The 23,737-nt window shown below is 39.3% G+C and overlaps 1 protein-coding gene across 6 annotated transcripts; it reads left to right on the plus strand.

The window, feature by feature from the left end:
- Positions 1 to 1,054: 1,054 nt before the first annotated feature.
- ikzf1 (IKAROS family zinc finger 1 (Ikaros)) lies at positions 1,055 to 17,761 on the plus strand. Of its 6 annotated transcripts, none has more exons than XM_007579222.2 (7): positions 1,055 to 1,151; positions 1,328 to 1,441; positions 10,195 to 10,467; positions 12,067 to 12,234; positions 13,663 to 13,788; positions 14,114 to 14,248; positions 16,013 to 17,761. In XM_007579222.2, exons 1-7 carry the CDS (start codon positions 1,112 to 1,114, stop codon positions 16,681 to 16,683), a joined length of 1,527 nt encoding a protein of 508 aa, XP_007579284.1. In that variant the 5' UTR covers positions 1,055 to 1,111; the 3' UTR covers positions 16,684 to 17,761. The 6 variants fall into 6 exon arrangements, with proteins under 6 accessions (XP_007579284.1, XP_007579285.1, XP_007579286.1 ...); XM_007579223.2 differs by having other exon boundaries at positions 14,117 to 14,248; XM_007579224.2 differs by lacking the exon at positions 14,114 to 14,248.
- The last annotated feature ends 5,976 nt before the right edge of the window (positions 17,762 to 23,737 follow it).

Below are 23,737 nucleotides of genomic sequence, written 5' to 3' on the forward strand. Positions count from 1 at the left end.
TGTTTTTAGGGTCATGATTCCCCCAGAAGCTAAAACTTTTCCTCCAGTCTTTATTTTTTCCAGACTCTAACAGGTTTTTTTCCAGGATTCCTCTCTGATTAGCTCCATCATATTCATATCAACTCGCTAAAAAAAGCAGCACCAGTTTCTCATACTAGGAAAGATGAATTTTCACTTATTATATTCCTCCATACAGATCAAAGTTTCTCTCATTTGACGAGAGAAAATTCTTCCATGGGTGTCTTGTCAACTCCGTCTGACTTTCCATTCCCTGCTAAAACCACAGCATGATACTGCCACCATCATGTTTCATGTTTGTTGTGTTTCCTAGATGTCAAACTTCCTTTTTCTCTCCCAGAGTCCTGGTTAGTAGAGTGTGTGGCAAATTGTTGTGTCTGCAGCTCCTCCAGAGTCACCACAGTCCTCCTGGATTTTATCTAGGAGTATCAGAGTAAAGTGGGGTTGAAAAATCATACATTATTTTCCCTCCAACTCACAATCCTGCTCTTCTTGATGTTGGTTTCTCACAGAAAATCCTGATAAATTGTGCAGAAGTTTCCTGTCTCGTGCCCGTTCTCCTTTGACTCCTGGCCTCCTCGCAGCCACCTATCTCTCAGCCGCCTTTTTTTTTTCTCCCTCTCCGTGATTCTGATGGTGTCTGCGCTTGGGCCGCGGACTCAGCGATGCATGCTCAGTAAATTAGAGAGAACACGAGCGTCGATCAGCCGGGCACGCCGGTCGCCCGCATCCCCCGTGACCCTGAGGCCAGTTAATTTTCTGCTTAATTTTGCGGCAGTCAGTTTGCATTTTTGGATGATTACGTGGCAGGAAATTAACAATAAATAACAAATGTGGTGTGAAAGCCCATTCCCACCAGCGGGCCCCTGCGAGCCGGAGCCGGGGCCGCGCTGCAGCTCAGCCTCTCTGTCAGGACTTATAATGAAAACGTCTGTAATTCTTTGTAATGTAACACGGGGGACGCTGGCTGTGACAAGAGTTATCCCGCTGTGCTGATGGAGTCACACCCTTAACTCCACTCAAGCTGCTTCTAACGTTGAACTTGATTAAACTTATACACATCTACATCTCCTCTGCAGAGTACTTGCACCGCATGGAGACCGAAGAGGCCCAGGAAATGGCGCAGATGCCAGGTAAAAGCTCGCCCACCTCATGATTGAAATGTAGCACACACAGTCGGGACAATAGGCCCACAAACAGCCACTTTGCATCAGCGGGAGGTAATTTATCTCCTCCTGAGAGTCGTGTCGAGGGGTTGCATGGTGAGTGATGGGTGTTTGCTGGTGTGTGTCCTCCCCCACCATCCCAGGCAGGGAGAGCCCCCCTGCCAACGAAGCGTCTGAGGAGGCAGAGGAGCCCATGGCCGTCCCCGAAGACCTGTCAGCCGGTTCCACCCATCAGCAGAACAACCGGGGGGACAAAGGTACGACTGCACCCACAGCCCAACCAGGTCTGGAGTAAAAAATCACCTGACCTGCAGGGAGTCTAAAAAGTATACACACCCCTGAGTTAATTGGAAATCAATTAAAACTCCAAGTTTGCCTTCAACATGGCATCTATCGCCTGAAAAACTCAAAAATCAGTTAATTATGTTCAAACTTTCTGAGCCAGGGACAAAAACTGACCAACTTTAACTATTGTTGGGCCACAAAATAGAAAAACTAGAAAAAATTATTGTCGTCTTTCATATTTACCTGCTTGACAATAACAGTTCACAAAATCTGTAAAAAGATCAAAAGAATAAAATGGATTTAGACTGTTGTTTTATTTAAAGCAAAACCAGCAATATCCAAATCTGTTGGGTCATCAATTTTGAAAGTTTTCCTTTTTGTTGGCCACATTTTTTATCATTCTTGACTTGTGGTCAGGGGCTGACCGAGATTCTTTTAAGGCCACAAATGGTCCCCGGGCCACACTTTGGACTACAAACTAAAACTTTGTTGAAACACCTTTTGGTTCAGTCCAACTATCTGAGGTCCACCAGATTAATAAGACTCTTTAAGTGGCCCCACATATTTTCAGTCCAAATTAACCTCTGGACTTTGACTAAGCCATTCTACAACTTAAATCTTCCTCTTCTGAAGTCAGACTTTGTTGACCTGAATGTGCGTTTGCACTCAAAGTGATACTGACAAATAAAATCCATCTTTATCTTCAGATCTGTAACAGAAACCAGAATGCTTTGAGTCAAGTCTGGCAGAAAAAAACAACCCCGCAGCATGATGCTGCCACTTCCATCTTTCACTATGTTCATTTCCAGCATTATTTATGGAAGACTTGAAACTTACATCTTTGTCCAGAAACATGGATGATGCAGGAGATTGTTCTAACAACCAGTACTTGTTGGAACTTGTTCAGATTTAATTCACACCCCTCTCCTGACTGATACCTTTGACTAATGAGATCATTTTGATCCTTTATTGGATGCAAAGGAACAAACATATCAGATTCACTATGATGGCTGTTGAAGGCTGTATGTAAAGATGCTTCAGTAATGTATCAGTGCCCACTTATGCAAAAATTTTGAGCAAATTTAAAAAATTTTCTGCTGCATGATGTAATTTTTCAGGTACATGAAACAGATTTTATGTCACATCTAAGGTGGAAAACATTTTCATATTAACCATCATGGCCTTATTTTCTACAGCAGAAAAAACTGGCATTTTATCAGGGGTGTGTAGACTTTTGAGAGTCGCTGTATGTGTGTGATGAGTATGTCCAATGAAGCAGCAAACAAACAGGAGCCAAAATGTAAAAAACACTGCAGCAGCATTCCCAGTGCATCCAAATGAAACCCAGACAGATATGTGAAAATGTCAGGATCAAAAGCAAAACACATATAAAAATGTTTAACTAAGTTAATCCCATGTAGCTCCATCGGGAGTACACCCTGAACCCCCTGGAAAAATTCATTTAGAGATGCAAAGAGACACATTTAGGTCATTGGCAGGAAAGGTGGAGGAAATAGAGACGCCTTTGATCCATGGCATGTCATTAATAACCTCAATCTTAAGGAATACTTAATGTGGCCTTGATTTGAGTTTGTGAACATCAAGCAGGGGAATTTGATGGTGAAAATGAGGATGAAGCAAGCTCAAGTCTCCTAACATGGGTGGTTTGTGAAAGAGCAAGAAATATTCATCATTCATGGGTGTCTAAGGAAAAAACCCTGGATAGAAGGTGAAGATTTAAACTCTGTAGGTGTTTAAGTGGAAATGTCTCTGCTTAGGATGGAGAAAAAAAATGGCTGTGTTCATCGTGACAAAAAAAGGCTCGTCATGTGCTATCTGCAGCGTTCCACATATCCAGATAACGGCAAAGATTAGCAGCACGCAGTCAAAAATAAGATGCGAGAGGAAACTGAAATAGGATGTGTAAGAGTTTCCTAAGAAGAACTTGCCATCAGACAGTTTCAACACTCCTGGAGATAAAGAGTTTAGGAGCAGGGCCAAAGCAGAGAGAGATCAGCACAACACTGCACCACAGAGGTCACACACCTGTGCACACACACACCCACACCCACACCCACACACACACACACACACATATATATACATATATACATTTATTACATATATATATATATATATATATATATATATATATATATATATATATATATATATATATATATATATGCATGCTTACTAACAAAGGCTTTCTCTTTGACTTTACCGGTGAGGTGTCAGGAAGGGAACTTGACTCAGGCAGGAAATCTCCTTACACTTTGTTCTTTACAAGACCTGCAATTTCTGCTGAAAAATGTCAAAGAGCACGTTTTTAAAAAATGTTTAGCTCCAAATGTAGAAGAAAAACAGCACAGTTTGTGGTATACGTAGATGCATAATGCATATATATGTTTAATCCATGTATATTAGCGTGTGAGCATATCTCTGCGCAGGGACAGAGAGAAAGAAGGGAAGTGCAAGTATCTGGTACATCTGTGCATGGCTGCTTCTGTGATAAAAGCCAGAATGAGTTAAAATTATCGCCCAGGATCATGTGCTGCTCAGTTCTCTTTAGTGAAAAAAAACAAAAAACACAACAGGCAAATAGTGGGCCCGGGGAGACTAAATGTGGGACACGGAACCTCAAAGTATCGAAAGCTCGAAACCTCAAAACCCAGGTTGTTTCCTGTTGCAAATAACTATTCACAGCTCGGGATGGAGCTTGTCGGACCAAATAGTCACACAGTCTACAAACGCACACAAACAGAAAGGAGGTTTAAAGGTCATGGTGAGGCCCTTTTCTCATTAGCTGAAAATCATGGAGAAACGTTGGGTTGAAGTCACACGTCTTCAAGCTGAACCTTCCCGCTGATTTTTTTTTTTTGGTTCTCTTTCACTTTCTGTGATTCAGATGGAGCCTTTTGCTATTTCAGAGGCATGAGACTGAAAGGGAGACTAGTTCCCGAAAACATGGCTGCAAGTTTTTTTTGTCGTGTGTGAGGGGAAAAGTAGGCTGTATTTAGCGTTCCTGCAAGTTGTGCTGAATGTGTCGCTGGCGTGGTTTGACACTTGTGGTTCCTCTACCTTGCACACCAAGTTATTTTCAGGCCCTGAGAGAAACACAGAAACAGTAACTTCCAGCAGGCGCCCTGCGTCCACGCTACGCCGCTAACATGTCTCCCTGCAGCGATCCGCTGCAGGGAGACATGTCATAGTTCATCATCTGCTCTATTAGTAATCTGAGGATGAGATCCCCTGTATATCAGGTTGTGACTTTTTATTGTTACCTTTTGTGTTTGTCTACACTGTGATCTGACACCTGCTTCCCAAAATGAAAAATCAGGATGTGTGATCATGACAAACATAAAATAAAAGCTTTCTTCCTATTCCATATTTAGTCACAACTTCCTCATATCCATGAGACCTGGGCGGCTGCCCAGCGCTAAAGGTTCCCTTCTCTACAGTCCAGACTGATCATGGCTTCAACATTTTAGCTGCTTTTCAATTCAGGTCACCTCAGTTTAGGTTCATTTATCATTTATCATATCCAACTGGATATAAATTGCAAAAGTGCTCCCATCCCATAAGATTGTCCACGGTTTGTCATTATATGTGGATTTTACACCACAAACCAAATCAAAAAGCGTCACCATGAATGTCTTGACTGCTTCAACATTGCAGGACAAAACAGCAATGGACAATGTCCCCCTCATAATACATGTCATTTTTACTATATACATTTCTTAATATATAGCATGTAGGTTAGGAACTCACGTGTAGCTAAAATACTTTAAAAACCGACTAAAACACTAATAACTTCCTATTTTAATGGTTCAAAAACCAAATATATCTTAATATGCATTAATGCACACAGCTGAAACCGTCTTGTCGCTACCGCAGAAGCTAACATCTACAATCTTCCCTATTTCTGCTCCCGGCACTTCAGCCAATCAGAGCCAATAAAAATGAATGCCACTTCTTGATTGGCTGCTTTTCCAAAAGCCAGTCAGTAGCATCTCAATAGCATTGAGCCGAAATATTTAAACTTTTTTGAATATTTTAGATATGCTCTAAAAAATTCCAATGGTGAATTTTCCGCAAATTATCTGGACTCAGAAAAATCTGATAATACTGAACCCTTTAGTTACGTTTTGTAAAAAACTCTCATTTAATGTTTGAGTTATATTTCAGTAAAATATGCTTTGAAGTTCATGACGTTCCAGTGTAACAAACTTGATCACTTCAAAATCAGCAGGAAGACTTACATCATCAGTGAACTGCTTTGGCCTGCCTGAGAGAAAAAAGAAAAAACTTGGTGGTTTTTCTGAGAGCTTCATGTTTTGCAACACGTGCAGCGCAGTCTACAGAAGAGATGTTTGTCTGAGCAAGTTGCACCGGCTGATTCTCTTTCACATTTACACACAATGCATAAGATGTCACAAATTCATGGTACATAGCAGAAACTCACTAACGATTAGCAACCTCCTTTTCCCCCTTCTTAGTTATGTGTTGTAATAAAGGCACAATAGTCAAAAATATATTAATAAATCAAATATGACTTAACTGATAAAAACATTAGTTTTGTTTTAAATATGTTGAAAATGTTTATAATACATATATAAGCAGATATCATCAGACTAAGCTAACGCTAGTTAGCTGTGGAAGCTAGCAACACTTAGCCAAACGCTTGTATCAGTCTGATGTATGAGCATGTTTACACCAGAAAAACTAATTCATGTTATAAATAAATAAAAAGGACATAGTAAAGTACAAGAGGACAAAACATGGCTAATTTCTTAGCTAACAATAACCTAACAACAAAAATGGCTACATTAGCATGCTAACAAAAATGAATGAATTCAAATAAATTTCAAGTGTTTATATAAAATTGATTAAATACAGAATATAAATGCAACATGTGTTGCCCCCCAGTAAAGATGTTTAAAAAAACTTTACAAAAAAAGCATTTTTTAATTGTTGCAGTTTCCTTGTTTCACACCAGAAAGTGAAACTAAATAGTGTTAAGAAATACGTTTTTTTTTGTTTTGTTTTTTTTTTAAGTAGAGTAGATATAGAGCAGAAAATTGTATTCACCAATGTTGGACTTCCTATTTCAGTCACATGGAGGCCCATACTGGTGCACTCTTGAAAATGGGAATCAGTTTTATTCCCATTTTGTTTTATTCCCTGCATAAGTTTAGGAAGGACTACCATAAAAATAGATACTTATCTAAACTTGTCCACATAAACAGTTGGAATAAGAACTAAAAAGTTGGACGTTGGAAACAAAGTGCCACGTTTACCTTGTACCATCCATCATAAGGATGATTCAGGATCTGGATAACTCGTCATTGTTGATTAATTCTTAACTTCTGCTTTCAAACAACAAACCCTGCAGTTTATGACCTTAACTTCAACAGCAGTTGGATTTTAAGGTTGGATAATGATCCAAAGAACACCAGCAAATATCTCTGAATGGCTAAAAACTAAACCAAAAATGAAGGTTGGATGTTGTGGCATGATTTTAAACATGCTTTAAAATGTGGCTGAATTAAAGTTATTAGGTTTAGATGGGTAAATACTTTGTCACATCTTGTTTGGATAGTTTTCTCTCCTTTATTTCATCAAATTGTCATTTAAAAATTGCAATTTGCTGGATTTGCAAATTGTGACAAGAGCAAGAAGAGAAGAAATGTGTAAAGGAGATATAAAAACTTACTCACAGGAACTATATTTGTCCTGATTTCATATGAGCAGAATCATGGAAACATTTGGTTTAACAGATTCATGTCAGGATCCCTTTTCAATCGTAACAAATATAGGAAGCGTGGTTTGCAAAACTAAAAAAAAGTAGAAAGAAGTTTGATGTGCAAATCAGATAAACAAAGATAAATGCATTACGTGACCTGGTGATCCTTATATTTCACTTCACCTCCTGCTTTCTGTTAGCAGACCTTTATGTTCCCTCTGACTCGTTGCGATAAAGAAAAAAACTGTTTCAGTTACATGTTGTTTAACAATTCCTTTCCCGTGCTTCCCTTTCTGTCACTTCTCCATAATTCTTGGTATTTCAGTTAGACAGGCCCTCTTTCTGAAGCTTCCCCTTTTTCCATGGATTCCTATATTTCATGATTTCCACTTGTTCCTCTTCAGTTGTACAAACAGAGACGGAGGCATGGGGAAATCAGGCTGCTGCCGAGATGTGCAAACCACAGGCTGGTGGCTGTGGGACTTGCACGATCCGCCGGTTCTCTTACACATTTCTAAACGCTCTCTGGTGGGAAAAGCAGGAGCAAGCAGTTTATTGCGCATGACACTTGTCTTTTTTTCTGATCAGTGGAAAACCACAAATCAAATAAACATTTAAAAATTGCTTTTTTATTTGTATTTTGTCCTCAGAAGTGGTTTGCATTGATGAACCATGCAGAATTTGAAATTTTGGCCAGTTAACTCGAGGTTTGTGCCTGCAGTGTAGGTGAGGTTGTGAGCTCTCTGTTGCACTGATAGTTTCTGCCTCAGTCCCTAAAGTTTGACACTGCTTCCTGTGTCTCTGTTTCCTGTTTATCTTGCTGTCATTTGCTTTACCAAAGTGTGATGGTGTGAGATGATCGGCATGTTGCAGCATCTCATCTCTGACATCCTGACGGCATGCTTTCCAAACTGTGTGTCCTGACCGTTTGTGCTTCAGCAGTCAAACGGCCTGTTGGTGCGTAGGCTGCTGTCGCTTCACAGAATGCCTGAAATAGGAGGGAAATTCTTGAAGATTTGATGCATCGCGGAGCAGCGCATGAAAACGCCGCAGCCTGACATTATCATAAAGCCGCTGTGGGTTTTTTTTTTGTAGCGCAGGGTTGTCACATACTGACTCGTTTCCAGCTGGAGAAACTGAAATGATGAATAACCAAAGACAGAGGGATCACCATGTGGTGCTGAAACAATGGGCGTTTGATTAAAGTTTTCACACCTCCTAAAGATTTCCACAGCTTTTAGCGTCAAGAGTATTTAAAAAAAGTATTTCATTTGGGTCTTATGTGATAGACCAACACAAAGTTGTACAATATTATAAAATACTGAGTACTTTAGTTAATTCATCCAAGAATCTTCAAAGAATCATTGATAATGCTGTGGACAGGAAGGATCTCCAGTAGCAGTCAGTCCTGCATTGAATCTGAAGAGGCCTCTGACTGAAGACTATTACAAACAGGTAGAGAAATGTTTTAGTCGGGATATGATCATTTCCCATCGTGATGGATGGAGTAGATGGTTTGAACTTCCTCCTTCTGTCCCTGCTCTGCATCCATGAAGCCTCCTTTTCAACTCCTATGTAGTCTGGGGTTGAAGTTCAGGCGCTATCTGAGCTTTAAAGATGCTAGTTAGCTACTAAAAGTAAAAAAATTGATACACTGTTCCAAACTTAAGCAGCAAATACGACAAGGAAGACTGAATAGGACAAAAGGGAATCTGATGTGTTTCACTCTAAAAGATGGTGGTGGCAGCATCATGCTGCAGGGCTTCCTTTAAAGGTTGTTGCTTCCTTTAAAAGCATTAAAGGAAAAATAGATACAGCTAAATAAAGAACAACTCTGTAAGACAGCCTGTTATTGACAGCCAAAGGAATAGATTAGATCAAACTTTTTCTTTGAATTAATTAGTCAAATTTTAGATCCGTTACAAAAGCTTGAACATTTTATAAAACTGGAGGAGACACACCCAAAAAAAACAAAAAAAACAGGTTTCTGTAAAGTTTTGAGTCTGAAAACAAATGCATGCTAAACTTTGTGTTGGTTTGCCAGATAAAATCCCAGATAAACAAACTGAAGTTTGTAATGTGGAGAATTTCATGAGGTGTGAATACTTTGGCGAGTTTCTGTGCATCAGAGCAGGGAGGCGCTCCAGAAATACAACATGTTTGTTCAATGTGACAGTTCATGTTTTTGAAATACAAGCAATCGCAAACCTACACAGAAAAACACTTGAGCAGAATGATGAACAAAAAATATTTTAAAAATTCCTAAAATCAGATTTAAAGAAACAGAAATTTGTTATATTATAAAAGATGTATCTAAAGCAAACAACAAAAGGGCCTCCAATGACCTGAAATAGACACCAAATACACAAAATATCATGAATTTATTGAGTTTTAAAGCTGCAGTATTTAACTTTTATCAAAATATATGTTTATTACATATTTGTTAAAAATGTCACTATGTTGTGACGGTTTGTTATGATCTGCATCCCTGAGCTACTATTGCTGAAGAAATGCACCATCAAAAACAACCAACCAGAGCCAGGAGGCAGGTCTTAGCGCTGTCAATCATCCTCACGTACTTGCTGCTAAATATGCTAATAACAGAGAAGCAACTTCTCAGTACAGGAAAACCATTTATCTGCCCTCAGTGGTAGCTGTGCTAACTAGCCTTAGCATGGCTACCAATGAGGATCTGCTTGATCGCGCTAAGACCCGCCTCCTGGCTCTGATTGGTTGTTTCTAGTCAGTATTGGGAGCACTGGGAGGAGGAAGAGGAGCTGACATGGTGACAGCTTCAACAAACATGTAAAAACACCTGTTTTTTATAAAAGTCACAAACTGCAGCTTTAAGGTTCAGACTGTCAGGATAATGTAAAGATTTACTTGAATAAATCAAAGTGCGCATCTTCTAGAGTTTGACATGATAACAGAAGTTTGCTCGTATTCTAAACCGTGGCCCCCCCTTGCCCTCTCTTCCAGCCTGTAACATTAAAGTTGAGGCTCGCAGTGATGAGGAGAGTGGGCTGGCCTGTGACATGATGAATGGCGTGGAGGAGGAGGAGTGCGCGGAAGACTTGCGCGTGGTCGACCCCTCCGGGGCCAAGCTGAACGGCTCACAGCCGAGTCCCGAAGCCAAGGCCTTCTCCTCGGCTGGCGGTATCCGACTGCCCAACGGGAAGCTCAAGTGCGATATCTGTGGGATAGTTTGCATTGGCCCCAATGTGTTGATGGTGCACAAGCGAAGCCACACCGGTAAGCCGCCTGCAATGTTTCTTGCTCTTCCTCTGCACCCATGTTGACTGTCAGTATGAAAGGGAGAAGACTGTGTGCTGCTGTGGCACTTCCTGTTGTTCAAGAAAAACTCTGTAGCTCTGCACCACATCTGTTTTATTCAAGCAAATACAAAATGTAGCACAGTGGCCTCTACTGAAAATAATAAAAGCATACGTTCAATCTCAAAAACACGATGAGAGATGCACCAATCAGCCAATCATAAATGGATGATTTTCCCTAAAAATCTATTTTTTCTCCCGTTTTTTATTAAATGCATGAAAACTATAATTTCCTGTGTGCAAACACATCAAACAGCATTTCTAAATAATGCAATTCAGATAAATTTGAGTTGTAATTCTCACTTTGCAGAAAAATCTGGATCAACAGATGAAAGACGCACCAATAATCGTCTTCGATTGCAGCTCAAATGTTTAGAAATATTATTTTTAGGACATTTTTTTTTCTCTTCTGTTCTAAACTTTAGAAAAGAAAAGCAGAAATCAGGACTGACTGCTGCATCTCCTCTCCCTCCTGTCATGCCTGAAAGATTCTCAGCATCACATTTAACATTCATCACTTTTCACTTAAATTTCTCCTAATAACCGCCTGACAAACACTAATTATCCATTAGTTTCTGAGCAAAAAAACACACCCACCCTGAGATTAGAAGCAGGATATCTGCTGCAGTTAAATGGAATCGACTTTAAAACGACAATTATCTGGCTGTTAAAAAGTTTTTCAGAAATTCAGAAATGATATGCTATTGTATCGGAGCCAAACCAGTGGTGGGGAACATCTGCGAAAAAGCCACTTAACTGTCAAGCTTCTGAAACTAATGAAACTCAAAATGGAAGAAAGGAACAGTCGACTAATGCAAATGCAAAAGAAAGTACGCTAAAAGATATAATGAAATGGCTCCTATTTAAAAAAGAAAATATTCTCCACTACGTCTTTTGCTCCCGAAATGCATTTTTAATGAATTTCCCTTTATATTTTTGCTGCTTCACTGGCGACTCTTATTTTATGGCGGGCTTTTGAAAGGAAAAAAAAAGCCATAATATAGCGTTTTCAGAGAATGCCACAACACGCGGAAAGGCTGGATATTGGTTTATTCCAGAGGCGCTGATCAGGAAGACTGGCTCTCAACACAAAGTGTTTCCTTCGCTTTATTCAAATGAGGCTGAATTTGCATGGTGATGTGGCGCGCTTATTTTAGAGACGAAGAAGAGGGGGGGAAAAATGAGATTTTCAGATCAAATTGACCTAAGCAATGGTGCATTACGGAGCTGGCAGACTGAGTGTGAGAGGCTCATGTTCGATCAGAGCGCCGGGGGACGAGGGGGGCGCGGGGAGATGGAGACCCTCCCGCCGGCTGCTGGATCGCTGTCAGCCCGGCAACGCTCCATCATCCAGCGTGTTCTGGCGCCCGGGGCGCTTGTAGCGCAGTGACCCTGCACGTCTTTGTGCTTATCCACATGAAAGACATTGAGACAGATAAAAACATATAAGCTGAGCAGCAGTGGTGCACGTTGTGCTTTCTGTTTGGGTGCGTTCAGAGTGTCTGCTCTCTGTCCTCAGGCGAGCGGCCGTTCCAGTGCAGCCAGTGCGGCGCCTCCTTCACCCAGAAGGGCAACCTGCTGCGTCACATCAAGCTCCACTCAGGGGAGAAACCCTTCAAGTGTCACCTGTGCAGCTACGCCTGCCGCAGGAGGGACGCCCTCACCGGACACCTGCGCACCCACTCAGGTGAGCATCAACACACACACTCCTACACACACACACACACACACTCTGTTGTTCTAGGAAAACTTAGGACAGAGCAACTTCTACTGTGGACAAAGTGAGACCTCAGTTCTTTATAAGAGGAAGTTGACAGCATGGAGATATGGTGTCACTTTTTTTCTTTTTTTTGCAAATGCTTTGCAGAAGTATGTGCTAATGAAATTGGGTGTAAACAACGAGCTCGCTCTGAACAGTTTAACGGAAGAGCGGAGGGATAACCTGCACAGCTAACAGCCATGCATGTGCAGGCGCTCCGTGTTTCACTGCGTTAGGAGAACCAGAAGAGGCGCAGTGCGAAATGTCAGATCTTATCTGGAATGAATCTGTTTTCTGCAGCACATTTTCAGGCGACCACAGGCTGGCTGGTACGGATAGAAATGATGAATTTAAATTAAATAGCTGCAGTGAAACCACCAAGAACATGCAAACTAGGGTGGAGTTCATCTTTGATTTTATCTCAACTGAAATATATTTAATACAGATTTATTTTAGCTGCTTCATGATGATTTTCAGACAAACTACAAATTCTCCTGGTCAATTAAATAAAATGTAGATTTTTAAAAAAATTTAAATAAAGTCTGACTTTATGTAAAATATTTTATTTAATTTTTTACAAATTTATATTTATTAATTTATTACTTTAGATATCTCCCTTTTCTATATAAAGTTAACTTAATTAAATAATATATATATTTACCGTACATTTTTAAAATATTTCATTTTTCTAAACAGCTGAAAAGTATTTACTTTTTAACTGAAGCAAATTTGTCATTTGTAAGTTTGACACTAAAAACATTACAAATTAACTAAATAAAATCTGAATTAAAAATGTGAATTGTTTTAATAAACTATTTTTCATAATTATTTAATTTTAAATGCATTTATTTATTTGATTTTTAAATATATGATTTTCTACAAAACATCTACTTTAAACATTTATTTTTTTTAAGTTTATTTCAATATTTTTTCCTTTCATAAAATAAAGAAATCATATGCATCTAAAACTGGCTTTTTAAAGAAGCTAAAAAGAAAATGTTTTAATTTTTTTCTGAATGTTAGTTTTGTTTTTTTGGATGAAATTTAAATAAGTAATCTTTATTCTTTATTTTAAATAGATACTATACTATTATTGTTTATGTGTTACATAAATGTATTATAGATATTTGGACACTCTGCTCTTTTCTACAAATATATTTGTACTTAAGAAATAAAAATGAACAAAAATGAGAAAAAATCTTTTCTATTAGAGGATAAATGAAATAGTAAAAGAATTGCATTTTTATGAATTTAATATTTTACCAAGATTCTCTTTAATCTGCATTTAATACAGACACTTTCAGACAACGTGGTTTTGTGAGCACCTTGATTTTCTGTTTCTTTGATGTATTTCAGTTGGAAAACCGCACAAGTGCGCCTACTGTGGCCGGAGCTACAAGCAGCGCAGCTCCCTGGAGGAGCACAAGGAGCGCTGCCACAACTACCTGCAGTGCATGGGCCTGCAGAACAGCATCTACACAGGTTGGTGGCGCCGAAACGCTCCCCAACGTCCGCCCAACTCTGAGACATCACATACCAACAACACTGATCTGCCTGAGGGCCTTTATGATCCACATGATGATGACTGGAGGCATATCTGCATAGGATTGATCCTCTGAATGCATGAGCAAATACCAAGAGCTTCACATGTCAGAACAGTCCGCTCTGAGCCCCACACACAGGAAATACATAGGAATACCATCCGGCATGTATCACTAGGCTCCACCTCATCATCTGATAAGAAAAAAAAAGGACCAGTTCAAAATTACTCTGACGCTGAAATCTACTTTTCTGTCTTGCTTTCCAGTAGTAAAGGAAGAAAGCAACCAGAATGAGCAGAGGGAAGACTTAAGCCAGACGGGATCTGACAGAGCCTTGGTGCTAGACAGACTAGCTAATAATGTAGCTAAGCGTAAGAGCACTATGCCCCAGAAGTTTGTGGGTAAGGGCTGTAATCTGCTTCTTTTGTGTGAATTAAAATGCTTTTACTGTTCTTAGCTAAATAGTTACAGCTGAAATGTCCTTTATGTTCACTCTGCCACCTCGGCTCTGCACAGTGCATGCCTGAAGACGGAGCTTGTTTCATTATTTTAAGAAAAAAATAACTTTTAGATTAACAACAGGGAACATGAAATACAGGTGTCAGACCAGGGTTTTACTGAGAATATGACAACATACAGTGCCAAGCCAAAGTAGTCACTTTTTTCACATTATAACCACATTTAATGTATGAAGAAAGATACTGGAAGTCCAGGCTAAAGGAGACGCAGCAAATGTGTAGAAGATGTTCTTGTCAAGTAAGATCAGAAATACTGTAATGTTTCTAGCCTAAATAAACTTTTTATGAATAAAAAACCAGGACATACCAATAAATTGGTCCTAGTAAATTAATTTTTGAAGATCTGACAATATTTACATGAGATCTGATCTTATTTACCTCAGCAAAAGCCTGAAAATCCACCGCCGTCCCATTTTGACAAACCCGTCCACCAGGTAATGTCTGCACGTGTGCAGTTAGCAATAGTCACCCCATTGTAGCTAAGTTTATGATTTTGTTGCTATATTTAGAGACTTTTCAGACAAAATAATCTGTATCGGCCAAAATCAGAATCGGCAGGTCAGGCTTTTTTAACGATCAGTGATTGGCGCCCCTATAAAAGCTGAAAAGTCTCCCAAAACCCACCGTCCCTACTTTAAAACATGGCAGTGGCTGCATCATGCTATGTGACAGCCTGGAAAAAAAAACATTTTAGAGGCGGCAAAACACATTAGTTTTGAACTGAGGTTCATTTTCCAGCATAAAAGAATGATTTACATCTGTTTTTGAATGGCCTAGTTAAAGCCTGGACCTAAATACAGTAGGGAATCTGGAATTATGATGCAAAAATTACGTTTCTAACTGATGCAAAACAAATTATATGTGTTGGAAAAGTAACACCGGATGTCCCCCGGACATGAGGTAGTGGCAGCATTATGCTCTGGGGATGTTTTGATGGGATAATACAGGCTGCAAAAGTGAAACAGGGAAGAGATTCAACTTCCATCACTGTAAACAAACAATCAGAACTGTTATGCTTTGATTTAAGTCAACGCATATCTATGTGTTAGAATGGCCTAGTCAAAGAAGAAAGCAGCAAATTTTTAAGTTTTTAGATGTGAAAAATGGTTGGGTTGATCCAAAACAAGACTTGGCAGCTGGTTTTACTCAGTACTGACTCAAATAAATGCCAGATTTATGATATTAAGACTCGTAAAAGGAATTATTTTAGGATGGAAATATCCTTTATTGTCCCACAGATGGGGAAATCAAAGCAAGTAGACTCACAAAGATAGAATATAAAATATATAAAAGCAGAATAAGGAGTTACAGAACTGTACAGTAAGAGGGAAATTTCGACATAAATACTTTGTTGTTACAAAGAAATTGTGTACTCCAGTACAAATGAATGTTAGTTTAAAAATGTTTTAAAAGAAGAACTATTTACAGTTAGCGACAATAAAAAGCAATTGGCTGATCATATAAAATCTCTCTAAAACAAATGAAGGCTTGTGGTGTTAAAAATGTGAAGAGGCTGAAAGGTTGTGGCTGAGTTTGCAGGCACTGTACGTCCCTTTCTGACTAAGCTAGAGAGCGTTAGCCTCAAGATGTGAGTGAATGTCTGGGAGCGTCGGTGAAGCATATCTGTGTCTGTTTCTGACCCACCAGGAGACAAACGTCTGTCGGATCTGTCGTACGACGGCGGATCGGGAGAGCTCATCCAGCCGCACGTCATCGACCAGGCCATCAACAGCGCCATAAGCTACCTGGGGGCGGAGTCTCTGCGGCCCCTGGTCCAGACCTCCCCGGCGCCCTCTGACGTCGGCATCGGCTCCATCTACCCGCTCCACAAGCCGGCCCCCGAGGGCCACGTGGGCGCCGTCCTGTCGGCCAAAGACAGCGCGGCCGAGAACCTGCTGCTGCTGTCCAAGTCGGCGCCCAGCGACAAGGACGGCTCGCCCAGCCACAGCGGCCAGGACTCCACCGACACCGAGAGCAACAACGACGACCGGACGGGCGCGGCCACCGGCCTCATCTACCTGACCAACCACATGGGCATGAGGAACGGCGTGCTGCCGCTGGTCAAGGAGGAGCAGCAGAGGTACGACGCCATCAGGGAGGTGGCCGCCGACGGCTTCAAGGTGGTGACGGCGGACGGCGAGCAGGTGAGGGCGTACCGCTGCGAGCCGTGCCGCGTACTCTTCCTGGACCACGTCATGTACACCATTCACATGGGCTGCCACGACCACAGAGACCCCTTCGAGTGCAACATCTGTGGCCACCGGAGTCAAGACCGCTACGAGTTCTCATCTCACATAACCCGGGGGGAGCATCGCTGATGAGCGCCCCCTTCAGTCCACAGTGGAAAAACACAACATATTACCAAGTATTTGGTCTATTTTCTAGTGGAAATACCTTAATTCACTTGAAATAAGACAAAACACTTTTCATTAGGGATGCACCAATAAATCGGCCCTGATTTCCTTAATTTTGGGAGCATGGTGATTAGCTGATACTTATGTGAACTTGGCAAAGGTCAAACAATTACCCACTGCTGCCAATTTAGCAACATTTCAGACAAAAAAATCAGTACCGGACAGAATCAGAATCGGCAGGTCGGGCTTTTTAAAGATCGCGATCGGCCAGAAAACTGCAATCGGTGCTACTCCATGGATGAAAAGTTACTAGTTAGTTTTGTCTTATTTCAAAAGTACTAAGATATTAGACAAAAAATACTTAGTAAAGTTTTGTGTTTTTGCAGTGCAAAAATGACAAAGCAAATACCATTAAAAAAAACCACTCATCTGCAATAAAAGTGTAGAAATACATGATGTAAAATACACTCCTAATGTCTGGAAGTTTTTAAACCATTTGCATGTATGTTGATATATGAATATATGAAAAACTTCTCTTTTTTTATTGTTTTAAATAAAATGTTTCCGAAAACATGAACAACTGTTGTAGAAAATGCAGCCAAAAATACAAAAGGACCTTTTTCTTTTTATTCATATGAACAAGACTTGCACCAAAATAAAAAAAAGAACAAAGATTCAGTGCAAACAAAACCCAGCTAACACTGGAGGTCAATACAATCAGTAAAAGGTGAGCCCAGAGTCCTGTAAAATGTCTCAACCCGTCACCTTTTGCTTGTCTTTGTGGGATTATTTATGAAACATTTACATGCTTGTCTGTTTTTTTATATTTATTACAGTGATTGGTGTTTTGTGTTATAGAGTAGCATCTTTTTTCTGTTCAGCTGTACTAAAAATGTGTGTGAGAGGAATTTGTGTCTGCTGCTGGAGGCTGTTCATGTAAAGGATCAAGATCTGCTGTATCGGAAACTAAAAGTAAAGTTACCATCGTCTGGAGAGAGGGTTACGCTTTCAAGATGTCAATAAAGGATATTTTATATATGCACACAGAGTGGGTTTGTTTTCTGTTTTTAAATGTCAAAACGTTTAAAGTCAAACATAAATGATTGGCGGAGTTTGGCTCTCAAACTTCTCCTGAAATAATTAAGTGTGGATGTCATTCAAGACGCTGCGCGGTTCAGAGCTGTCAAATAAAATTCAATTAGACCGAATGACTGACGTTCAAGTCAAGAAATGAACACAAAGCGCTGAAGGAAAATTATTAGATAGATGGAAATAAATTAGTGTGTTTTTACAGAGCATTCAAGACATCCCATAATATCCATTATTTTTTACGCTTTTATTTGATAAACTACCAAAATCCAGAAGAATCTCAGTCATTTAAAATACAAGGAAAAAGTTAATTTACTTCCATATTTTTGATTTCCAACACTAAAAATCACATGTGGAGTCATTACTGTAATATATTTCAAGCATTTATTTTTGGCCATTTTGATTATTTTCTCAACAAAAACCTATAAAAAAAACATTTTACATTACACCAATAAAACTAATATTTTCAACACATAAATGTTCACCTAAAAGTAGAGTGAAAAAAGTATTTCCCCCTACAATTTTTCAGTTTTTTTTTTTTTTTTTGGCATGTTTCAGTGTTTCAGATCATCAGTCAAAGACAGTAAAAGTAACTAGAAAAAGTGGTTTTAATACGATGATTTTATTATGATCATTATTTCAACTATTTAAAAAAATCTGAACCTAATAACTGGTTTTGAAGGAACTGGTTTTGGCTCGTTCTTCTTTGCAGAATTGTTTTATTTTAACTACACTGGAGGGATTTTCAAGTATCCAGGGCCTGCCTAAGGTCATGCTACAGCAGGTCTGGACTTCTACATCAGTCTTTGTTTTAAAAAAAAATCTATATAATGTGCTTCACTTGCTTACATAAATAAACTTTTCAATAATATTCTAATTTATTGAATGAGTTTGTACAATGAGCTTTAAAATACCGAGGGAGACTTAGAAATGACAAAAGGCCAGAAGAGCTAATTACAGGTGAGCGGATGCAGCAGGGGAAGGAACAGGGAAGTGAAGTGAGGAAATGATGAGCAGCTAAGAGCGGGAGAATAATGGCAGTCTAAGGTGAGGTGGAAATACAAACTGAAAAACTATAAAGACAGGAAACCTGAACCAAAAACAGAAATAAATACTAATCTATGAAAAAAAAAATCACAAAACACAAACAATGAGAACGACTGAACACAAGGAATAAACTGGAATGACGAGAGAAAAAAAATACAAAAACAGACTCTAAATGTCCAAACAAGAGATCATAATAGTCCTGACCATCATACTGCCACCACCGTGTCTGACTGTGGGTATGGCCTTCTTTTCTGAATCAATTTCTTTCCTTGTTTTCATTCTTGCTCAGCCCTGTTCTTACAGTGTCATGAACTCTGACCTTAACAAGTGACACTAATAGTCCATTAGATGTTGTTATGGGTTCTTTTGTCACTTTCTGGATGAGATGGAAATTTTGGAAGGCTGCCATTCCTGGGAAGGTTCGCCTGGTGTACCTCAGGGTTCTGTTTTTGGTCCATATTATTTCTGCTTTACGTGCTTGTTCCTCAGAACATTTTGAGGATTTTTAGCTCTCTGATGTTGCTGCTATGCAGATGATATTCGTGTGCATCTCCTTTAGGTCTCTAAACTGAATGTCTTTGTGTAAAAAGGGGGATGGCAAAAAACAGTTAAACTGAAATAATGTCAATGTCCTCCTTTGTCTTCTGTCCAAGAATTTCTTTAGGTTGGTGCATAATGTGTAGCATTTTCAGATCTTTTAGACTCAGACTGGTTCTAACTGGGTTATTCCTGGATTATGCCGGTCTGGCAGTAACTGGACCTCAGTGTGGCCACTGAAATTGGACCAAGACAGTAATCGTGCTTCCATCAATGTTTTTCTAAGCACATATTGAAGTGTCACATTAGAAAAGGCTGAAGAGTTGGAATAGCTTCCTCAATTTTGCAAAAACATCTTTATTCTCGCTTGAGACAGTTTTGAGATGGAAACACATTTGTCAACTAAGTTCTAAGGTATCAAATCTTTTAGTGGGTCTGTGGGTTGATGCACAAAACCCTGAAAAATGTAAAAGTCCAGACCTCTGTTGGAGGAAAGGACTTTCTCCATTTTCTGAGATGTGTGGTCCATGCTAACTTGCAACCTCTACTTCCTGTTTATTACAGTCATGTGTAGCGCCAACATCTGACAAAGTTAGCTTTGCACAGCCTGGTTGAGTCGCTCCAAACCAGTACATGGAAACAACTCGCATTTCCTTTTCCGTGACATTTTAAAGTTTGGATGAAAACATAGCTAATGTTGTTATAGTCATAGTTACAGAACTGTGAAACATATGCACTCAGTACTTGGGGAATTTGCAGGCCAATCAAGCGCAGTATTCCCTTGGTAGTGATTGGAAAATCTTCTTCTCTTTCGGCTTTTCCCTTACAGCTAGTCATCTCTATTTAGTCCTAATCGGTACTTTTGGAAACTGAATCACTGGAATAATCTACGTTTTTAATAGCATTCTGATTTGTTGAGATGCACCAATAATGACAAAGAGTAATCCGCCTGCAGAGGTGGACCGGTTTTAAATAACTGCTGGAAGCATGACGACACATGCTGAGAAGACGCCGCAGTGAAGAGGACAGACAGAAAGGAAGGCCAGGCCTGTAGAAGGGTAGGGGGCGGTCTGAGGGCCAGGCCTGTCTGGAGAGACGCAGTCAGGGCCAGCGGAGGAACTGTGCGGAGCTGCGAGGAGATGGCCACCTCCAGATGGCGGCTGTTTGATTGAACAGGAACGGGAAGCAGCTGCAGCCAACGTGGAACCCCCTCTCTGCACCCATGCTTGATTGGGACTCTGCAGGAGGGGGGAGTACTATTTGCATGAGAGGGATATTCTGGCCAACCAAATCTGGCCCGACCCGAATCCCAAATCTCACTTCCCCTTTTCGACCCTTTGCTGACTAAAATATCCTTCAAGAAGCAGACTCAACCGATTCCAGTTGTGGGCTCATCAAGATACGGCACATTTCTGCGTTTACGGGATACTTCCCTGCATATGATTAAACTGCAGATCCGCCAGACAGCACTGACATGAAATTATAGAGTTTGCAGTAAAATGTGTCTGCTTGTACCTTTCACATATATTTCACATGGATGTCTATTTTAAGAGTAAGGAATTTTTTTCCCTCCAAAAATATTTTCTATACAACCTAGGAAATTATAAGATCTAAAATTTACAAAAGACACAAACTGTTTTGTTCTCCTGTTATTCACCACAAGACATTTTTATAAGCTGAATATTTTTAATTTGCTTCATTCATTGGCAGCTGTTTGCCACTTCTGAGTAAGCGACCACAGAAACCTCCACATCTATTTAGTGAAGATGTTTAAAAATCCTTGAAATAAATTCAGATTTTTGCAGAAGCATAATCTCACACTGAAATATTTTTAAAAATGTAAAAGGAAGAAAAATAAATGATTAAGAAATAATTGTTAGTCGTCTCTTGTAAGACCGAGCAGTAAAGGATTGTTTCCACTGCATCTTTTTCAGAATGTGAAAGCAGATCTATACAAAGGAGCATGCACATTAGTAAGGCTTATTATTTTCCAGAAGATTTCTCATTTTGACTCAGTTACTGCTGTTTGTATACATGAATCATATCTATAAATACAGACAAACCCACATATTCTTTGCAGTCAGATGTTGCCTACGTAATATTCTGGAGCAACGCTGACAAAAAACACAGATCAGGAGCAGAAATCAGCAAACAAGATGAGAAGATTTCACTATTAAAAATACTTTAAAAAAATGTACTCCTATCATGGTCCATTAAAATATTGGATTTTAATATTATTCCTTGTGTAAAAATGCAACTATTTCAGGTTTTTTTTCAGAGGTAAAAAAGTAATGACATTAATGCTCATGATGAAGATGTAACCAGTGCAGATTTCAGGTCTTATCTTTTAGCTCAGTGATACCAGTGGTTGGTGGTGGAAGAAACCAATGCAAGTGGGTCAAAAATATTCTGAACTGAATTCTCCGAGGGGGGAAATAATCATTTTGTGATGTAGCAAATTGCTAAGATTTGCTAACAGTTGAAGCTCATTAAAGATGATTGTAAGTAAAATCAAAATAAATATAATTTGGATAGACTGTAAGTCTACTGGGGGTTAATTATTGCTTCAAAAAACGATCTGATTAGACGCCGGAAAAGACTTGTGGTGTTTGAGTGGAACTAAAAGGAGCTAGCATAGCAGTGAAGCTATTCAAGCCTAAAGTAGCATCTAAATACTAATGTAGCAGCTAACGCTAATGTTAGCTGCTACATTAGCAACGTCCAAAGTCCACATTTTTAAAGATGTTCCATTAATGATCATCAGTTCCTGAAACACAGGAAAGCTGAATGGGTAAAATAACAGTCTGCTCCAATCTGATGGTTGAAGAACCTAAATAACAGATTAAAATCAAGATTTAATTTTTAATCTTGAAAATTAAAATAATATTCTGGATTCATCTGCTGAAATAAATGAGCTTTTCGCTGATATTCTGATGTCTTTGTTATTGTGCCAATTTGTCTTTTTATTCAATAATCTAGCAGCAAAAAGGGTTTTTAAATTGAGAATGTTGCTTATTTTATTGATAAATATGATGATTATAAAGCAATTAAATTACAGAACCTGCAATTAACTTGATTAAAATGATTAATGAAGTCCCACCACTAACACACACACGCACACGCACACATTCTTCCTGGAGATGTGCTGTGTAAGTTGTGAACGCCCGGCCCAGATGTGAGCACCACTACAAGCGCTCACCATATGGCACACTTTTCAGCTGATACTCACCGGACCCGATGGATCCCGTCAGCACCAGAGGAATTCTGTGCATCTGTCCCGGTCCAGCTGTGAGGAGTCCCCGTGTTCGGAGAAAGACCCCTGGGTGTGTGTGTGTGTGTGTGTGTGTGTGTGCGCGACTGATTTCACTGTTGGCTAATTCAACAAAGTTTCAATAGAGTGGCCAAGCACACAAGTCTGAAATATTTATCAGGGACTTCACAAAAAGATGAAAAATGAATGAAAGTCCTTTTTCATGGTCATCCAGATTTTCAAAGATTTGCTCATTAATTCTGCATGAAAATTTCATTTAATTTGTGCACAGTCTGTAAAAGTCTGTTTACAGCTGGGCGCAAAAGTATTCACACCCCAAGAACTTATCCACTTTTATCACACTGCATTAAAAACTTGAGTGTATTTTATGTAACAGAGCAACATAAAAAGTGTAAAGTGAAAATTCTAATAGGACTGATTTGTCTTTGTATTCAACCCCTTCACTCTGATACCCCTGAAGAAATCCAGTGCAACTAATGGTATAAACAGTTACTTCATAATTTAGTACTTTTTGTTTTAAGCTTTGTAAATAAAATTGATATATGCTACCAGAGCAAAAATAATTTAATTAAAAAACTCTGAGTGGTGGAGAGAGGCTCAATATTTTTTTAATTGAGTTAATTGCAGGGTCTGTAATTATTTAATCGCATTTTTTATCAAAAACTACATAAATAAAATAATCAACATTTTCAATTCAAAACATCTTTTTGCTGCTAAATTATTAAACAAATAAAATGTATGAGCTCAACAACAAAAATTTGTATTGTTTTTTAGTGTTTTCAAGCTTTTTTTTACAAAATGTTTGAGGAAGCCCTAATAGTGGAACTTCTTTGGAAATGTGGACGCTGTGAACGCTGACAGTCTGTGCTGCTGCTACATGTTTAGCACTGAGATGCTATTTTAGACTTGAATAGCCTCAGTGACACGCTAACTCTTTTTACCACAACTTGAACACAATAGTCTTTTTCAGCGTACTATTCAATCATTTTTTATAAAAAATTAATTGTCCATCTGTTGTTAGCAGATGTAGCTTGTGCGTCAGATTTACAGGTGTACCAGAAACACAACCAGAAC

Source organism: Poecilia formosa, unplaced genomic scaffold, assembly GCF_000485575.1.
Source record: "Poecilia formosa unplaced genomic scaffold, Poecilia_formosa-5.1.2 Scaffold513, whole genome shotgun sequence".
Lineage (NCBI taxonomy): Eukaryota > Metazoa > Chordata > Actinopteri > Cyprinodontiformes > Poeciliidae > Poecilia > Poecilia formosa.